Below are 14,966 nucleotides of genomic sequence, written 5' to 3' on the forward strand. Positions count from 1 at the left end.
CCTCCTAATGACGATGAACTTTCCAGGCTAAAACGCAGCAGCATCCCAGTGGAGCAATCTTTTCATACTCTTCATACTGATGGATGTTATTTATTCCATCAAATATTTCTTCCAGCAACCACAAGAATTGTATAACTATCCAAAACACTTTTGGTCTGAATGGAGAATTACAAGACTGCAATACCTATTTCACATTTGTATACCAAGTGCTGCTATTTCCAGTAATAGATATCAAAGTGTTTAACATCAGTGTTCACTTTCATTCTTCTGCCATGTGTTACAGGAAGAGGAAGGAGAGGAAGGAGAGGAAGATTACACAGCTATGGATAAAAAAGAAGCTGACCAGACTGACACAAAAAAGAGTTATTCCAAGGAAGAGTATGATGAAGATGGTCTGGATGATCTACCCTCTTCTATATGCCGCCGTCAGGCTGTTGGCCGTTCTGGGGTCCCCATCTCTCGTAAGGTCAGCCAGACCAGTGTCTACCTCCAGGAGTGGGACATCCCGTATGAGCAACTACAGCTGGGAGAGCTTATTGGAAAGGTGAAAGCAGATTTGTATTGTAGAAATATAAAATCCTGTTCAAAAAATGAAAAGAAAAAACATTATTATTAATTTAAATTTTGGCTTTATGTCCAGGGTCGCTGGGGTAAGGTGCATAAAGGTCGCTGGCATGGTGAGGTGGCCATTCGCCTTCTAGAGATTGATGGCAACAATCAGGATCATCTGAAAGTCTTCAAAAAAGAGGTTATGAACTACAGGCAGACCAGGCACGAGAACGTCATCCTGTTCATGGGTGCATGCATGGCTCCTCCTCATCTTGCTATTATCACCAGGTACTGCTGCATGACTGCTCACCTAAACACTGCATTGTCACTCGTGCTGGCTTCCCCCCATTTCAAGTGCAGTTCCAACCACAAGTGCATATGTGCACTGTTGTATATAAAGTTCTATACAAAAAGTTGTTTGCTGCTTTTTTGACTTTTTGTGATGTGATGTTTATTTTGTAACCATACTGCATGTGTTTCCTCTGCAGTTTCTGTAAGGGTCTGACTCTGTATTCTGTTGTAAGAGAAAGAGGTCACCTGCTGGACATAAATAAAACCAGACAGATTGCACAGGAAATCGTTAAGGTAAGTAATACCTGCATATTCTATTGGTTGATAAATAAGATGGAATTGTAGCCAAGAAATGCCAAACATACACTATGTACATTATATAACAAGTAGGAAAATGTACTGTTTTGGATACAATGTCAAGATTGAAATATGCTGCACTTCAGCATGTTTTGGTGCTTCCCCTCATCCCCAGTGCCACGATTTGAAAAAGTTTAGTGTCACACGTAAAATAAAAATCTACACAACGAGGCTTTAAACATATAAACTAAAAATATCTACTGTTGGGTCGTCTTCATTTTCTTTTTGTGAATGTAGGAATATCTTTTGTTCAGAAAATCTTTGTTTGTTGCAGGGAATGGGTTATCTTCATGCTAAAGGCATCGTTCACAAGGATCTGAAGTCCAAGAATGTGTTCTATGACACAAACAAGGTGGTGATTACAGACTTTGGCCTGTTTGGAATGTCTGGTGTGGTACAAGAAGGCAGGTAAGAGTGAAAGAAACTGCATCTAGGCAATAAATTTATGGTGAGCCGTGTTTTTTCTCCTAATTATTCTTCTCTGTGTTTCTGTGTTTAGAAGAAAGAATGTGCTGCGGATACCACAGGGCTGGATCTGCTACCTGGCTCCAGAAATTGTTCGAAAATTGAGCCCAGAGGTTGATGAGGACCAGCTGCCTTTCTCCAAAGCTGCTGATATTTATGCTTTTGGGTATTGACTAGTGCCATTTATACTAGAAACTATTAATGTGATATTGAAGCTATAGTTTATATTATGCAGTTCTGCCTTTTAGGTTCTTAACCTTTACTTTGTTATAATTTTATATTAGCTTGTTTTTGTGTTTTCTGTGGTACATAACAATTGTTTAATTGTTTGGTTTTCTCGAAGTTAAATCAGGATTTTTACTGTTGCCAGCTAACATAGTAAAGTTGTTTTTGTAGAACCATAAATTCAGCTATCCAGACATGATGTGCGACTTTTAGCTAGAACTGCACACAGTTTTTTAAAACCTTTGTTTCTATTTTATTCATGCTCCATGTTGCATATTTGAGCACATGATGTAAGAAAATGTAAAATAATGTAGTACATGAAAGGATCTTGTGTCATTTCCAGCACAATCTGGTATGAGCTGCAGATGCGAGACTGGCCAATTACCAACCAGCCTGTGGAAACTATAATCTGGCTAGTGGGTCGTAATGAAGGCATTAAGAATGTGCTGTTAGAGTCCAATCTGGGCAAGGAGGTCACGGTGAGTCTGAAGATCATGTCTACGAAAAAACTGACCCTGTTGGTAACTGTCAACAATTTACAATATATATTTTCTTTGTTCCTAATGTGGGAAATGCTGTTGATGTAACAGCAGTATTAATAATAATCATCATAATAATCATAAGTATTGCATTTCAACATCAACACAGCACAGCATAATGACATTACTAGTGTTGTAAGAGCGAATGGTAGAAATAAAACACCGAACACATCTTTCCTTGCCACACAGTTGTATTGTAGAGTTGTTCAGTGTGATTTATACAGCTTCTGTGCTGGTCTCCCAGTTTAGACTGTTGTTGATGTTACTTGTACTTCTCCACTACATCAACATCCGGTTCTAGGATACGCATGGGCTATGTAGCTGTTACTTTCACCACTGGTCTGGTCTAATTCAGGCCTAGCTGAGTTCAACACCCACGGGGAACAACTCTGGCTTATTGCCAGTAAGGCAGACCAACAGTTGTACAGAGACCAAATGGCTCATAGTTACGGACCAGACGGCCCTCAGAGAGCACTCCAAGGGATGCAGGAAAAAGCTTTCTCCAAGTCTGCAAAAAACACGTAGACTCATTGGGCAAACTCTCACCTGCCTCCAAATATATTTAAGAGTTTGAAGAGCTTGTACAGTGTTCTGCAACCAGGATGAAATCTTCACTGTTCCTCCTGTATCCTAGGTTTAACTAACAGACAAGCTCTTCTTTCCAGTGCCATAGCATTGACCTTTCCAGGGAGGCTGAGGAGTGTAACTGCTGTAACTGTAACTGGAGTACACCTTCTGGTTCCCAATCCTAAAGATAGGAACCGCCACCCCAGTCTGCCAGTATAGAGGCACCACCCCAGAATTCTATGCGATGTTTGTAGAGCCGTGTCAACCAAGACAGCCCTACAGCTTCCATAGGCTTTTGGAACTCAGGGCGAAATTCGTCCGCTAAGGACTTGTTTCAAGCTGTTGCTCCTAAGTGGTTGATGGCTTTCGTGGTGGTGATGGGGCCATCAAGCTGAAAAAGGAGTCCTATCAGGTTGGATTAGCCTGTAGGACTTCAGAGGAAGCTGATGGGTACCAAAAGGCCAAACTAAATGTGGTTCAGGCGGTAGCTGAAGCAGCAACTCAGGTTTCGGAGGACATCAAAAAGAAAAGTAAAGAAAAGAAAAGAAAGAAAGCAAAGGCATAAATTTGTAAAATTTCAGTTTCATCACCATGCATCAAATGTTTTCAGTTCTCAACAAATTTTGTTTAGCATTGTCTTGAAATAAGAAAAATCTTTTCTTAAAAGGCATCTTCTGGATAGCAACACGTGTAAAGTATTAAAAGTATTAATATTGATTATATTATTATTATTTTCATATTGATTAAAATTTGATTACCAACCAATCACCATGTTCTATCTGTTACCTACCATCCCAACAGGAGATCCTGTCTGCCTGCTGGTCCCTTACGGCAGATGACAGGCCACCTTTCACCCAGCTAGCAGGCATGCTGGACAGACTCCCTAAACTCAACCGCAGGCTTTCTCACCCTGGACACTGGAAAACAACAGAGTAAGTGTCATGGAGTGACAGTAAATTCATAATCTGGGTGAACCAACCCACTACACTATATAACATCAACATTCAAAATGTTTACCTATTTATTTTAGTCATTGCTCATCAAAATCTACATTTTCATTTCAGAAAAATTTGAAATTTTATGAAGCTAAGAGGAACCATTACACCATCAGTCAACAAAAATGCTGTAAATAGTGTTTTTTAAAGAAATGTGAAAAATGTAAAGCTGGCCTGCTGATGATCAAATGATATATATGTACATACTTAGACTGTTTTTAATGTGACTACTGTTTTGTTTTGAGGAACGAATGAATAATGTATCAAGTAAATGCATTTTTTCTACTTTGGCAAATTAGGCACTATCTTTACTTTTTCTTCTGATACGTGATAGTGTTGATCACAGTCTGTAATGTACTGCATTTCTCTTTTTCTTCTGTCTTCAACTTCCTCTTCTCTGGATGTTGCCTGATTCACCTTGGCCTGTTCCTGTTGTGCCTCATCTCCTGACGGCTTCCTTTGGGTCCTGCATTTCCATCTTTATCTATGATCTTGTTTCCTTTCTTTCTATTTGCTTACTTGTTTTCCAACATTCCTGTTTGTCTCCTGGGTCCACTCCTATTTTGGTTAAGGACACTGGAAAATCATGAATGCCTGAGACATCACTGCCATCAGCATATCACTAAGTCAGGCAGTGAGAGCTTGTTAAATTGACTGAAAATATGATATGAAAGATGCAGCTCTGACAGATTTCCTATAAGATCGGATATTATGCATGCACCAGCCAAAATTTGTATTCTAGATGAAAACCAGCAGATGAAACCTTTTAAGTTCTGTCAGGGATGTCACTTCTGCTCACGAGTTTGGAACCCCTTTCAAAATGTAATTGAAATGAGTGAAGATTATAGATTATAAGTAAATGAGGAAGTAATTTCGGACACCACTGAAAACAGTGACATCATAATACCTGGGTTTAAAAATGCTTTGCTTTCATCTTTATCTCTTTTCCCTTGATTAACCTGTGTGCCTACTTCCCCCCACATTTCTAACTCCCAACCTTCAGTGAATGTAATTCTTCTTATATATGTTTAAATGTGAGTGTAGGCATAGTCTCATGGCTGTTTGAGTTATCTGCATAGTTAACTAAGAGCTGCTGGTTTCAGCTCTTAGTTAATTTAAAATACAATTTACTTCAAGGGTTCCACCAGAGTTTACTTTCAAAGGGTCAGTTCCCAATATACACCCAGTAATTTTTTAAGTTACTTAATAGAAAAAGTGTTGTGCTTATAAATATACATTGATTATTATGTAATTATGATGCAGTCTCATAAACTTAGAATTAGTCCAATAAAATACATCAGTGCAGATTTCTTCTAATCTTCTTCTAATCTTGAGTTGTTGATTTAGTTTTTTCCAGAGTTTATTGTCCTACAGCAGCCACCATAGCTACCATTAGGTACTTGAATTGGAAGAGAAGAAAACAAAATTCAGTTGGCTGCAATCTAGTGACATCTAGTGGAGAGAAACCGACAGCTCTTTGCAGAAATTGCTTTTTGGTTTGTTTGTTTTTTGTTGTTGTTGTTGTTTTGTTTTTTACAAATTTTCTACACACTGAAGAATATGAATATAGAAATAATTTTAGCATTAACAGTCTGACTCAAACAGTCTCTCAGTCTGCCACTGTTCTAATGTGGAATTTCTGCCTCTTTGATTCATAATATATCTCCAAAACTGAAAGTGTTTGCCTAGACTGAGTTCACTGTAGTGCAAAAGGCACCATGGAAATCATTTACCTCTCTACCGAAGTAATAAATATCACAGACAGATATGAGTTACTATTTATGTTCCACTTTGGCACAATGAAAGATAAAGATGATAGAACTGACCCTTGGAAAAGCGATTCCCTCAAAATAACAACTTTGCTTTTTTTATTTCTGTTGCAATTTTATAAGATTCCCTGAAGCTATGAAATAGCTAAGTAGTTATGAATAGATGACGAATGTTGTGGTATCGAAACCACGATAGAAAGACACTGCAGTGCTCCAACAACACTTGACAGAATGCAGCTGTCACACACTGCCACCTGATTAGTCATCATTAATTTATCAGAGGGCAAACCACTGAGTGATACCACCCACAGTGGGATATAAGAAGAGATACAAGTTATCGGTCTACTTTAACTTCTTATAGGACAACAGTAAGCGGAAGCACAGTAATAGAAAGAATGTTTTCATTATAATATAAGGAAGATTGTGACAAGAAGCAGTGCACCCTTGCGCAATTTGCATTAGTGAGCAAGACATGGCTGTTGTGTTTGTGAGTTTTCTTTCCTCAGGCTGTACATTCACCAAAAGTGTTTGTATGTAATGGTTTCACCAGTAGGGCAAAGCCCAATTTATGATGAGAAAATTGAACTAATGCATATATGTAAATACAGTATTTTACTGCACGTTGTATTTTATACATGTTTGTGCAAGGGTTGAGTTTTAAAATGTTTTTGTTGGTACTATATTTATGTATGAGACTGTTGTTGGTGGATTGTTTTCCTTTTCTTGTTTCCATTTTTCTGTTTTTTGTTGATACTTTCAAGGCTTTTTGTCTGAACAATTTAAGACATTAAACTTGATATTTTGATAAGTGACTTGGTGTTCACTATTTTATAACAGTGTTTGTAAAAATAGCCATACATTTATTTTAAATGAATCTACACTACCAACTGGACATAGTGGTGGTAGAGATGCAGAAGAAGAGGGCCGTAGCAACATCAGGAAGAAGGAGCACGAGAAGCTGGAGAAGTACTAAGGGTTCAGAGAAGAGAAGATCTGGAGGGTGAAGGTAACGGTGGTCCCAGTGGTAATCGGAGTACTCAGTGCAGTGACCCGCAAGCTAGTGGCTCCAGCAGATCCCAGGAACAGCATTGCAGATCTCTGTCCAGAAGAGCGCAGTCCTAGGAAAATAAAAAGATATTGCGCAGGACCTTCAAGCTCCCAGGCCTCTGGTAGAGGACCTGAACTTGAAGGATAAAGACCGCCTGGAGGGGGCAAGAGGGGATTTTTTAGCCAGAGTGAAGCTGACGCCCCACCAACATGAAAAGTAAAGGCAAATAGGCGTTAAGAGAGGCATTAGAGCGGTTAGTGCTTCGTTTTTGCAGATTTGTGCAGGTACAATTATCATTTGTGCTGCTTTGGTTTTTGAGATATTAATATCATCTATACTGAGGCTGATACTCCATCCCCAGAAGCAGTAATATCGCTTAACGCAGCAGCCAGATTACTAACTCGCTCTACCAAGCGTGTTCACATCACTCCCATCTTATATTCTTTACATTGGCTCCCAATAGAGTTTAGAATTCGCTTTAAAATTCTTGTTTTAACATACAGAGCACTGAATGGCCAGGCTCCAGATTACTTATCCAAGCTTCTTTTAAAATACACTGCTGCTCGTCATCTCCGCTCACAGACTCAGAGTCTCTTAGTTGTTCCCCGTACACGATTGAAGACAAAAGGGGACAGAGCCTTTCAGTCTGTTGCACCAAGGCTGTGGAACAGTTTACCACTACAATTACGTTTGCTTGACTCTGTGGATTCTTTTAAAAAACAGTTAAAAACTCTTCTGTTCAAACAAGCCTTTTGTTGATCTACATATTTTATTTTATTTTTTTTACATTATTTACATTTGATTTTTTACATTGTATATAATGTCTATTGATTTTATTGTTTATTTTAATATTTTAATATTTGTGTACAGCGCTTTGTGATTGCCTGTCTGCGAAAAGCGCTTAATAAATAAAGTTTACTTACTTACTTACTTACTTAACGCCAAAAAGGCGTTCGATCGGATTGAGTGGGATTATCGTTTTCACACACTTTGGAGGTTTGGTTTTGGTCCTAACTTTATTCATTGTATCAAGCTCATTTACACTAATTGGACTGCTTCAGTCTATACCAACGGTACCTCATCAGAACCCTTTGTTCTTCACAGAGGGCTCCCGTAGACGGAGGCAAGACCCGAGGTGGTGGGGTCTGTGTTTACATCCGTGACGAGTGGTGTCGTGATGCCACTGTAGTACACAAACACTGCTCATCACTGGCGGAGTTCATGATCGTGAAGTGTCGCCCTTTCTATTTGCCCAGGGAGGTAAGTTCGATCTTGTTGGTCGCTACCTATATACCTCCATCTAGCAACAACAGCGATAGAAATGCGGCGCTGAACGAACTGTATCAGGCCATCAGTGAGCAACAAACAGCACACCCAGACGGTTTCATCATCCTCGCAGGAGACTTTAATCATGCTGATCTTAAAACTGTTCTCCCAAAGTTTCATCAGCATGTACATTTTCCAACAAGGGGAGACAACATATTGGACTTGGTCTACACACAGGAAAATGGTGCATACAAAGCCATCCCCCTCCCCCACATCGGCACCTCTGATCACCTCACTGTTATGCTAATGCCAGCATACAGACAGAGAGTGAAGGTCATCAAACCTGTTATGAAAGAGATAAGAGTGTGGCCACAGGAGGCCACCTCTGCTCTTCAAGACTGCTTTGGGTCAACTGATTGGGACATATTCAAGGAAGCAGCCACCTACAATAACATCATAGACATCGAGGAGTACACAGACACGGTGAGCTCATACATCACCAAATGCATTGATGATGTAACACAAGTGAAAAGTATCACAACTCGAGCCAACCGGAAGCCATGGCTAACAGGAGATGTCCACAGGCTGCTGAAGGCCAGAGACAAGGCCTTCAGAGCTGGGGATGAAATAGGCCTGAGAACAGCGAGAGCCAACCTGTCCCGTGGCATCAGGAAAGCGAAACAGGACTACACACACAAGATAACCTCCCACTTCAATGATAGCAAGGACGCAAGAAGCCTATGGCAAGGCATCCAGGCTATTACAGACTACAAGCCTGTAGCGCGTAGCTGTGAGAGCGACACCACTCTGCTCAACAACCTGAACAGCTTCTTTGCACGATTTGAAGCACAGAACAACACACGCCCACAGAAAACACCACCACCTCCACACGACCAGCCTCTGTGCCTGTCTGCTGCCAGCGTGAAGAGGACACTCATCACCATCAACGCCCGGAAAGCAGCGGGTCCAGATAACATCCCTGGTAGTGTGCTGAAAGACTGCGCAGAGGAGCTGAAGAATGTCTTCACAGACATCTTTAACACCTCCCTGAGGCAAGCCACTGTTCCATCATGCTTCAAGACTGCCACCATCATACCTGTGCCAAAGAAACCATCCCCAGCCTGTTTCAATGACTACCGCCCCGTGGCACTGACACCCATTATTATGAAGTGCTTTGAACGACTAGTCATGTCACACTTCAAATCCACCCTACCTCCCACCCTGGACCCACACCAGTTCGCATACAGAGCGAAACGATCCACAGAGGATGCAATCTGCTCTGCCCTCCACCCAGCCCTAACTCATCTGGACAAGAAAGACTCATATGTGAGAATGCTGTTCATAGACTTTAGCTCAGCATTCAACACCATAATACCACAACAACTCATCTGTAAACTGGACAGACTGGGCCTCAGCACCTCCCTCTGCAACTGGCTGCTGGATTTCCTCAGCCAGAGGCCTCAAGCGGTGCGTGTGGGCAACAAGGTCTCAAACAGCATCACCCTGAGCACGGGGGCTCCACAAGGCTGTGTGCTCAGTCCTCTGCTCTTCACCCTGTTGACACATGACTGCACACCAACCTACAGCTCCAACCACCTTGTGAAGTTTGAGGAGGACACAACGCTGGTGGGGCTCATCACCAAGGGCGATGAAACCCACTACAGGAAAGAGGTTGAGCTCCTGACCACGTGGTGCAGAGACAACAACCTCCTGCTAAATGTTAGTAAGACCAAGGAGATTATTGTCAACTTCTAGAGAGGCCACACCTGTCACCCCCCATTGACCATCGACGGCGCTGCGGTGGAGAGGGTGAGCAGCACCAAGTTCCTGGGGGTGCACATCAGTGAGGACCTCTCCTGGACCACCAACACAGCATCACTGGCCAAGAAAGCACAACAGCGCCTCTACTTCCTGCGCAAACTCAAGCAGGCAAGTGCTCCACCACCCATCCTGACTACATTCTACAGAGGCACTATTGAAAGTATCCTCTCCAGCTGCATCACTGTGTGGGGCGGTAGCTGCACTGACTATAACAGAAAAGCTCTACAACGCATTGTGAGAACAGCTGAGAGGATAGTTGGTGTACCACTCCCCTCCCTGCAAGACGTTTACACCACTCGCCTCACCCGCAAAGCCATCACAATTGTCAACGATGCAACCCACCCCGCGCACTGTCTGTTCAGCCTCCTGCCCTCTGGAAAGAGATACAGAAGTCTCCGCTCCCGCACTACCAGGCTCACCAACAGCTTCATCCACCAGGCTGTGAGACTGCTGAACTCTCTTCCCTCCCGACTCCCAGCCAGCAGAATCACCAGATTGGCAGAAGTATAGGAAGACAGATTGGACTCTACCCCCCCCCCCCCCCCCCCCCCCACTCATTTAATCGAATGGTGTCTTCATTTATATGGAATAATAAAATGTCTCGTATAAGAAAATAATTTATGGAAAGACCAAAAAATATAGGTCGGCTCTCACTGCCAAACCTGCACACATATTATTGGGCGGCGAATCTCAATACCATCTCTTTATGGCTAAAGGACTGGAATGATCAGATCCCTGCATGGCTACAGATTGAAAGGGTCACAAGCAGGCCACATTCACTCCCAGCTTTACTCTGTGCACCCCTACCACCTCTAGTTAATAATGTTAAAGATAACATAATTGTTACTCAATCGCTACGCATTGTAAATCAGTTTAAAAAACATCTGGGTATTCAGAGTATTTCTATTCACTCTCCAATAATACGTAACCATCTTTTTCAACCATTCTTAATGGACAATGGCTTCAAAATTTGGTACGACAGGGGCATTCACAGTATTGAGGATATGTATATTGCTAGCTTTGAACATCTATCTAGGATATTTGGTCTGACTAATAACCATTTTTTTGCAATACTTGCAAATCAGAGATTTTATACGTAAAAAGGTTGCTAATTTTCCTACTTTCCCCCCTCCTTCCTGTTTGGATTCTATACTAAGGGTCAATGAGATGAAAAAAGGCAGAATATCATTTATTTACTCACATATTATGGATAGTTGTAACCTGTCTATTTCATACATTCAAGAACAGTGGGAGAATGATTTGGGTGCCCAGCTGTCTGACGAAGAATGGGATATGGCTCTTACCAGGATCCATTCGTCTTCTATATGTCCAAGACACTCCCTGATACAATTCAAAGTGTTGCACAGGTTTCATTTTTCAAAAGCTAAACTAGCAAAAATATTTCCGAACATAGACCCATCGTGTGATAGATGCACAGACTCCAGCTACTTCCCTTCATATGTTTTGGTCCTGTCCGAAAATTGCTCCTTTCTGGTCATCATTTTTTGAAGTCATCTCTAAAGCCTACGCCTATAACATCTCGCCTTCCCCTTGGTGGCAATTTTTTGGTTTTTTCTCTGGTATAGCGACTTCTGTTCCCTCTGCCCATTTACAGAGAGGGTCATTGCCTTTTTGTCAGTATTAGCGAGACGCCTGATTTTATTTAAATGGAAGTCTACTACTGCTCCATCACACCACCACTAGATAAGGGATGTTATGCAAAATGTCAAACTGGAAAAACGGATCCATCAGCAAATTCCACACAAAATGGGACCCTCTGTTAACATACGTCAACAATCTACGTGGTCTGGAACTGGAACCTTGAATGTTTTTGTTTGCCCTAGAACAGTCCTGTAAAAACAATTGAGAGGTGCACCGCCCTTTGTGTGTGAGTGTGTGTGTTTTTGTTTGTTTGTTTCCCTTTTCCTGTCTTGGTATTATCTTTCTTTATGATCTGTGGGGATTGTTGTTTTGAGGTTATCTGTAAAATAATAAGAATGCCATGTATGATAATTGGAAAACTACAAATAAAGTGTTAAAAAAAAAAAAGCAACACTTGCACCTGAAATTCTTTTTTATGTGCGCTCAAATTTTTTGTATGTGCGCTCAGAATAGTGGCACAAAAATAACGCCATATAGAACCACCCCTGATAATGAACATAGATAATTAAAAACAAAATCATACAGACAAACTAAATCACTTCACATGTAACTCAGTGTTTTCTGCAGAAAAAAAATAAAAACTTTAGCCTACCTTGTGTACGTTTCTGCACTGGTAACAGAAATATCAACCTTTCCACTGACGAAATGGGTTTATTAAAATGTACTGAAACACACAAAACATTCATAAATACACAGCAAGCCTAAAAAAAACTGGACAGTCTTCTATAAAAGTGCATAACGCCACAGCTGCTGAAACTCACTGTCACAGAGATTGTTGTTATATAGCGTAGGCCGTAAGAATTAAAATCAATATATGTCAGAAACCGTAGCAGCACAAACGATAATTTTACCTGCACAAATCAGCACAAACGAAAGACTAAAAACGTAGACCATTTTGGTCTGTTTTGGAGCAGTCTGGGGGGATGGTGACCTTTGAATAACCTATAAAATAAAGTTTAAACAATCGTCTCAGGTTAAAATAGGATTGTCTACCCTGGACAAACCCAGTCTGGTCCCCTGAAATAATATGAGGAAGAATTTTCTCAAGTCGGAGTGCAATGGCTTTTGAGAACACTTTGCCATCACAGTTTGTTAAGCTGATTGGTCTACAGGATGAGCAATCTCGGGGGTCCTTATTCTTCTTTAATAAGAGTGTAATAGATGCCTGCCGAAACGTAGGCGGAAGAATGTTATTCTCTATTGCTTCTGTGTAAACCAAGAGAAGAAGAGGGGCAAGTTTGTCCATAAATTTCTTATAAAAATCTGTTGGCAACCCGTCCGGACCAGGGGCTTTTCCACTCTGAAGGGACATTATTGCATTTTTAATTTCTTTCAGTGTCAGACTTTGTTCCAATTGTTCTTTCGAGTCAGAGTCAATTATAGGAATATTCAGATTGGGGAAAAAAGCGTCAAACTTATTTTGAGATGGTGCTGAATCTGAGGAATATAATTTAGCATAAAACTCTCTAAAATAGTTGTTAATAGCTTGATGATCCTCAGTTGATGAGCCATTTGATAAGATAAGTTGTGAAATAACATCACCCCCCCCTCAAGGGCTGGCTCCTGACAGCCCAAACCCGAGAACCAAAAAACAAGAAAAAACGAAAACAACCCACCCAGGGCGGGAGGCGGGGGACCAGGACGGAGGGAACGAAACCAAACAAAACACAAGGAGCACCAAGAGTCCAAAACAAAATACATAATTGTTATGAAATGTATAAATTTCTCATCTAAAATGGACAGTGTGCTCATCACAAACGAAACCTAAAGGTGGGCTAACTCGCGAAATTCAGAGCACTCTACAGCTCAACAATCTTCCGTCTTTCCGTTCAGGGATATGGCTTTTTATCAGCAGTCACCTTTTTACAACCCGGTAAGAGAATAAAATATGTTCATCTTAAGACTTTTCGCTCTTTCACGGACGGCAAGAATACTCCTCTCTCACGGCTGCTCCGTTAGTCCGTTACGCAAGGCCCGGTGAACGCAGCGAACACAAACAGGCAGTGCGAGTTTTAGACCTCGCTGGTCGGCTTGGTTATACGCATGAGAGTAAAACGTTTTGGGTTTTTTGCGCATCATAAAAGTTTTGTTTTGTAAAACTTTCCGATCTTTCCAAAATGTTCACTTGCGAGCAGCGTGAATGAGGAAGTGTACACTGCTGCTTCCTGAATCTAAACACTGAAGTGAACTTTGGCCTCGAGGTTTTCAGGGAAGAAAAGACACATGCAGATGCTTGAGTCCGTGAGGCGTCTCGAGTTTTGGCTCCAGTGCAGCGGTTAGGTGGGAAACAGATGCGCAGAATATGAACAAAAAGAAAGTTCGAAAACAACCCGAACAACTTGCGTTATTCCGATACGGATATAGCGTGTAAAATATCGAGCCAGAACAGAATTCATATTTGGACATGTTTAGTGGCCCAGAAGTAAATACATTTGCTTAAACATCTGCGACGCACAAACAAACCAAGTGCAATAAACAGTGCGGTTAAGACTAACTGCAGGCTTTAAAACTGGTGTCACACAACTTAAACTAAAGATAGTGTGTAAAAGTCTATCAATAATAGAAGATCAATAATTAAAGTCACAGCTATTCTCTGATGTTCTTGTGTAAAATGGTATTCATTATTTCTATATTCCACTTCCTATAAGATCAGATTATAATAGTGAAGCTGCAATTCATGCATGACAGTTTAGCAGGAAGTGGTTTACAGCAGCAACATCCTTTTGCATTTTTGAGGCCTTTCCCCCTTCTTTGGTTCTAAGTACATCATGAGTAGCAGGACTTTTATTGGGACCAGATATATAATAATAACACTAATAATAATAATTATGCTGCTGATAACATGTATTATTGTTGTCCTTTGTATATCTATGTAAAGGTGTCGTTGGGGTGAAAATCTTTTTTCCAGGGAGAGACGATAAAACACTTTCTTTTCTAGACTCTACATTTTTTAAATGTATTATTTATTTATTTTAATGTGAGTGCCAACTGCTGGCTGCTGTGGAGGTCCTGGAGGTCCTTACACTGGGACCAGGCTGCATTTTTAGGTTAAAGTCTGCCATGTTTAGGTTGAGGAGGCTTCCTGTTGGCGCGCGTGTGTGTGACTGAAGTTTGTAATAAGGAATAACTGAGTGCTCAAATAGAGTGTTATTGCTTTTCCCCACCCCAATGAGTTTAGCCTAATTCATGTTTTTCAATCACTTCCTCCTGTGTGTGTATGCTGATATGTATATATATTTATAAAGCCTATAGTCCGACCATTTAGCAACTTGTTGTTGGTATTATGTTTTCACCATTTACAAGTTACTTAGTCATATATCCCGTTCCATTGGTTTGGAGTTCTGGGGGCATCAGTCAATGCAGAGTATATTGGAACCCGCAATCTCAGCTCTTCTGATGGTACACTGAAGTC

General features: G+C 41.0%; 1 protein-coding gene across 7 annotated transcripts in view; it reads left to right on the forward strand.

Annotated features, from left to right (window-relative positions):
- LOC308401629 (kinase suppressor of Ras 1-like) overlaps positions 1-8,057 on the forward strand; it is a 59,761-nt gene extending 51,704 nt beyond the window's left edge. For 6 of the 7 annotated variants that reach the window (XM_080889917.1, XM_080889916.1, XM_080889919.1 and 3 more), the window contains 8 exons: positions 284-544; positions 641-837; positions 1,038-1,134; positions 1,472-1,605; positions 1,697-1,828; positions 2,231-2,366; positions 3,795-3,925; positions 7,910-8,057. In XM_080889917.1, the coding sequence (XP_080746043.1) occupies positions 284-544; positions 641-837; positions 1,038-1,134; positions 1,472-1,605; positions 1,697-1,828; positions 2,231-2,366; positions 3,795-3,925; positions 7,910-7,922 (1,101 nt within the window). In that variant the 3' untranslated portion in view covers positions 7,923-8,057. Of the gene's footprint in view, positions 1-283; positions 545-640; positions 838-1,037; positions 1,135-1,471; positions 1,606-1,696; positions 1,829-2,230; positions 2,367-3,794; positions 3,926-4,057; positions 4,479-7,909 lie in introns of those variants that run through there. The other variant, XM_080889918.1, reaches the window with a different exon arrangement.
- The last annotated feature ends 6,909 nt before the right edge of the window (positions 8,058-14,966 follow it).

The sequence above is a fragment of the Rhamphochromis sp. 'chilingali' genome (assembly GCF_963969265.1).
Source record: "Rhamphochromis sp. 'chilingali' genome assembly, chromosome: 8".
NCBI classification, from domain to species: Eukaryota; Metazoa; Chordata; class Actinopteri; order Cichliformes; family Cichlidae; genus Rhamphochromis; species Rhamphochromis sp. 'chilingali'.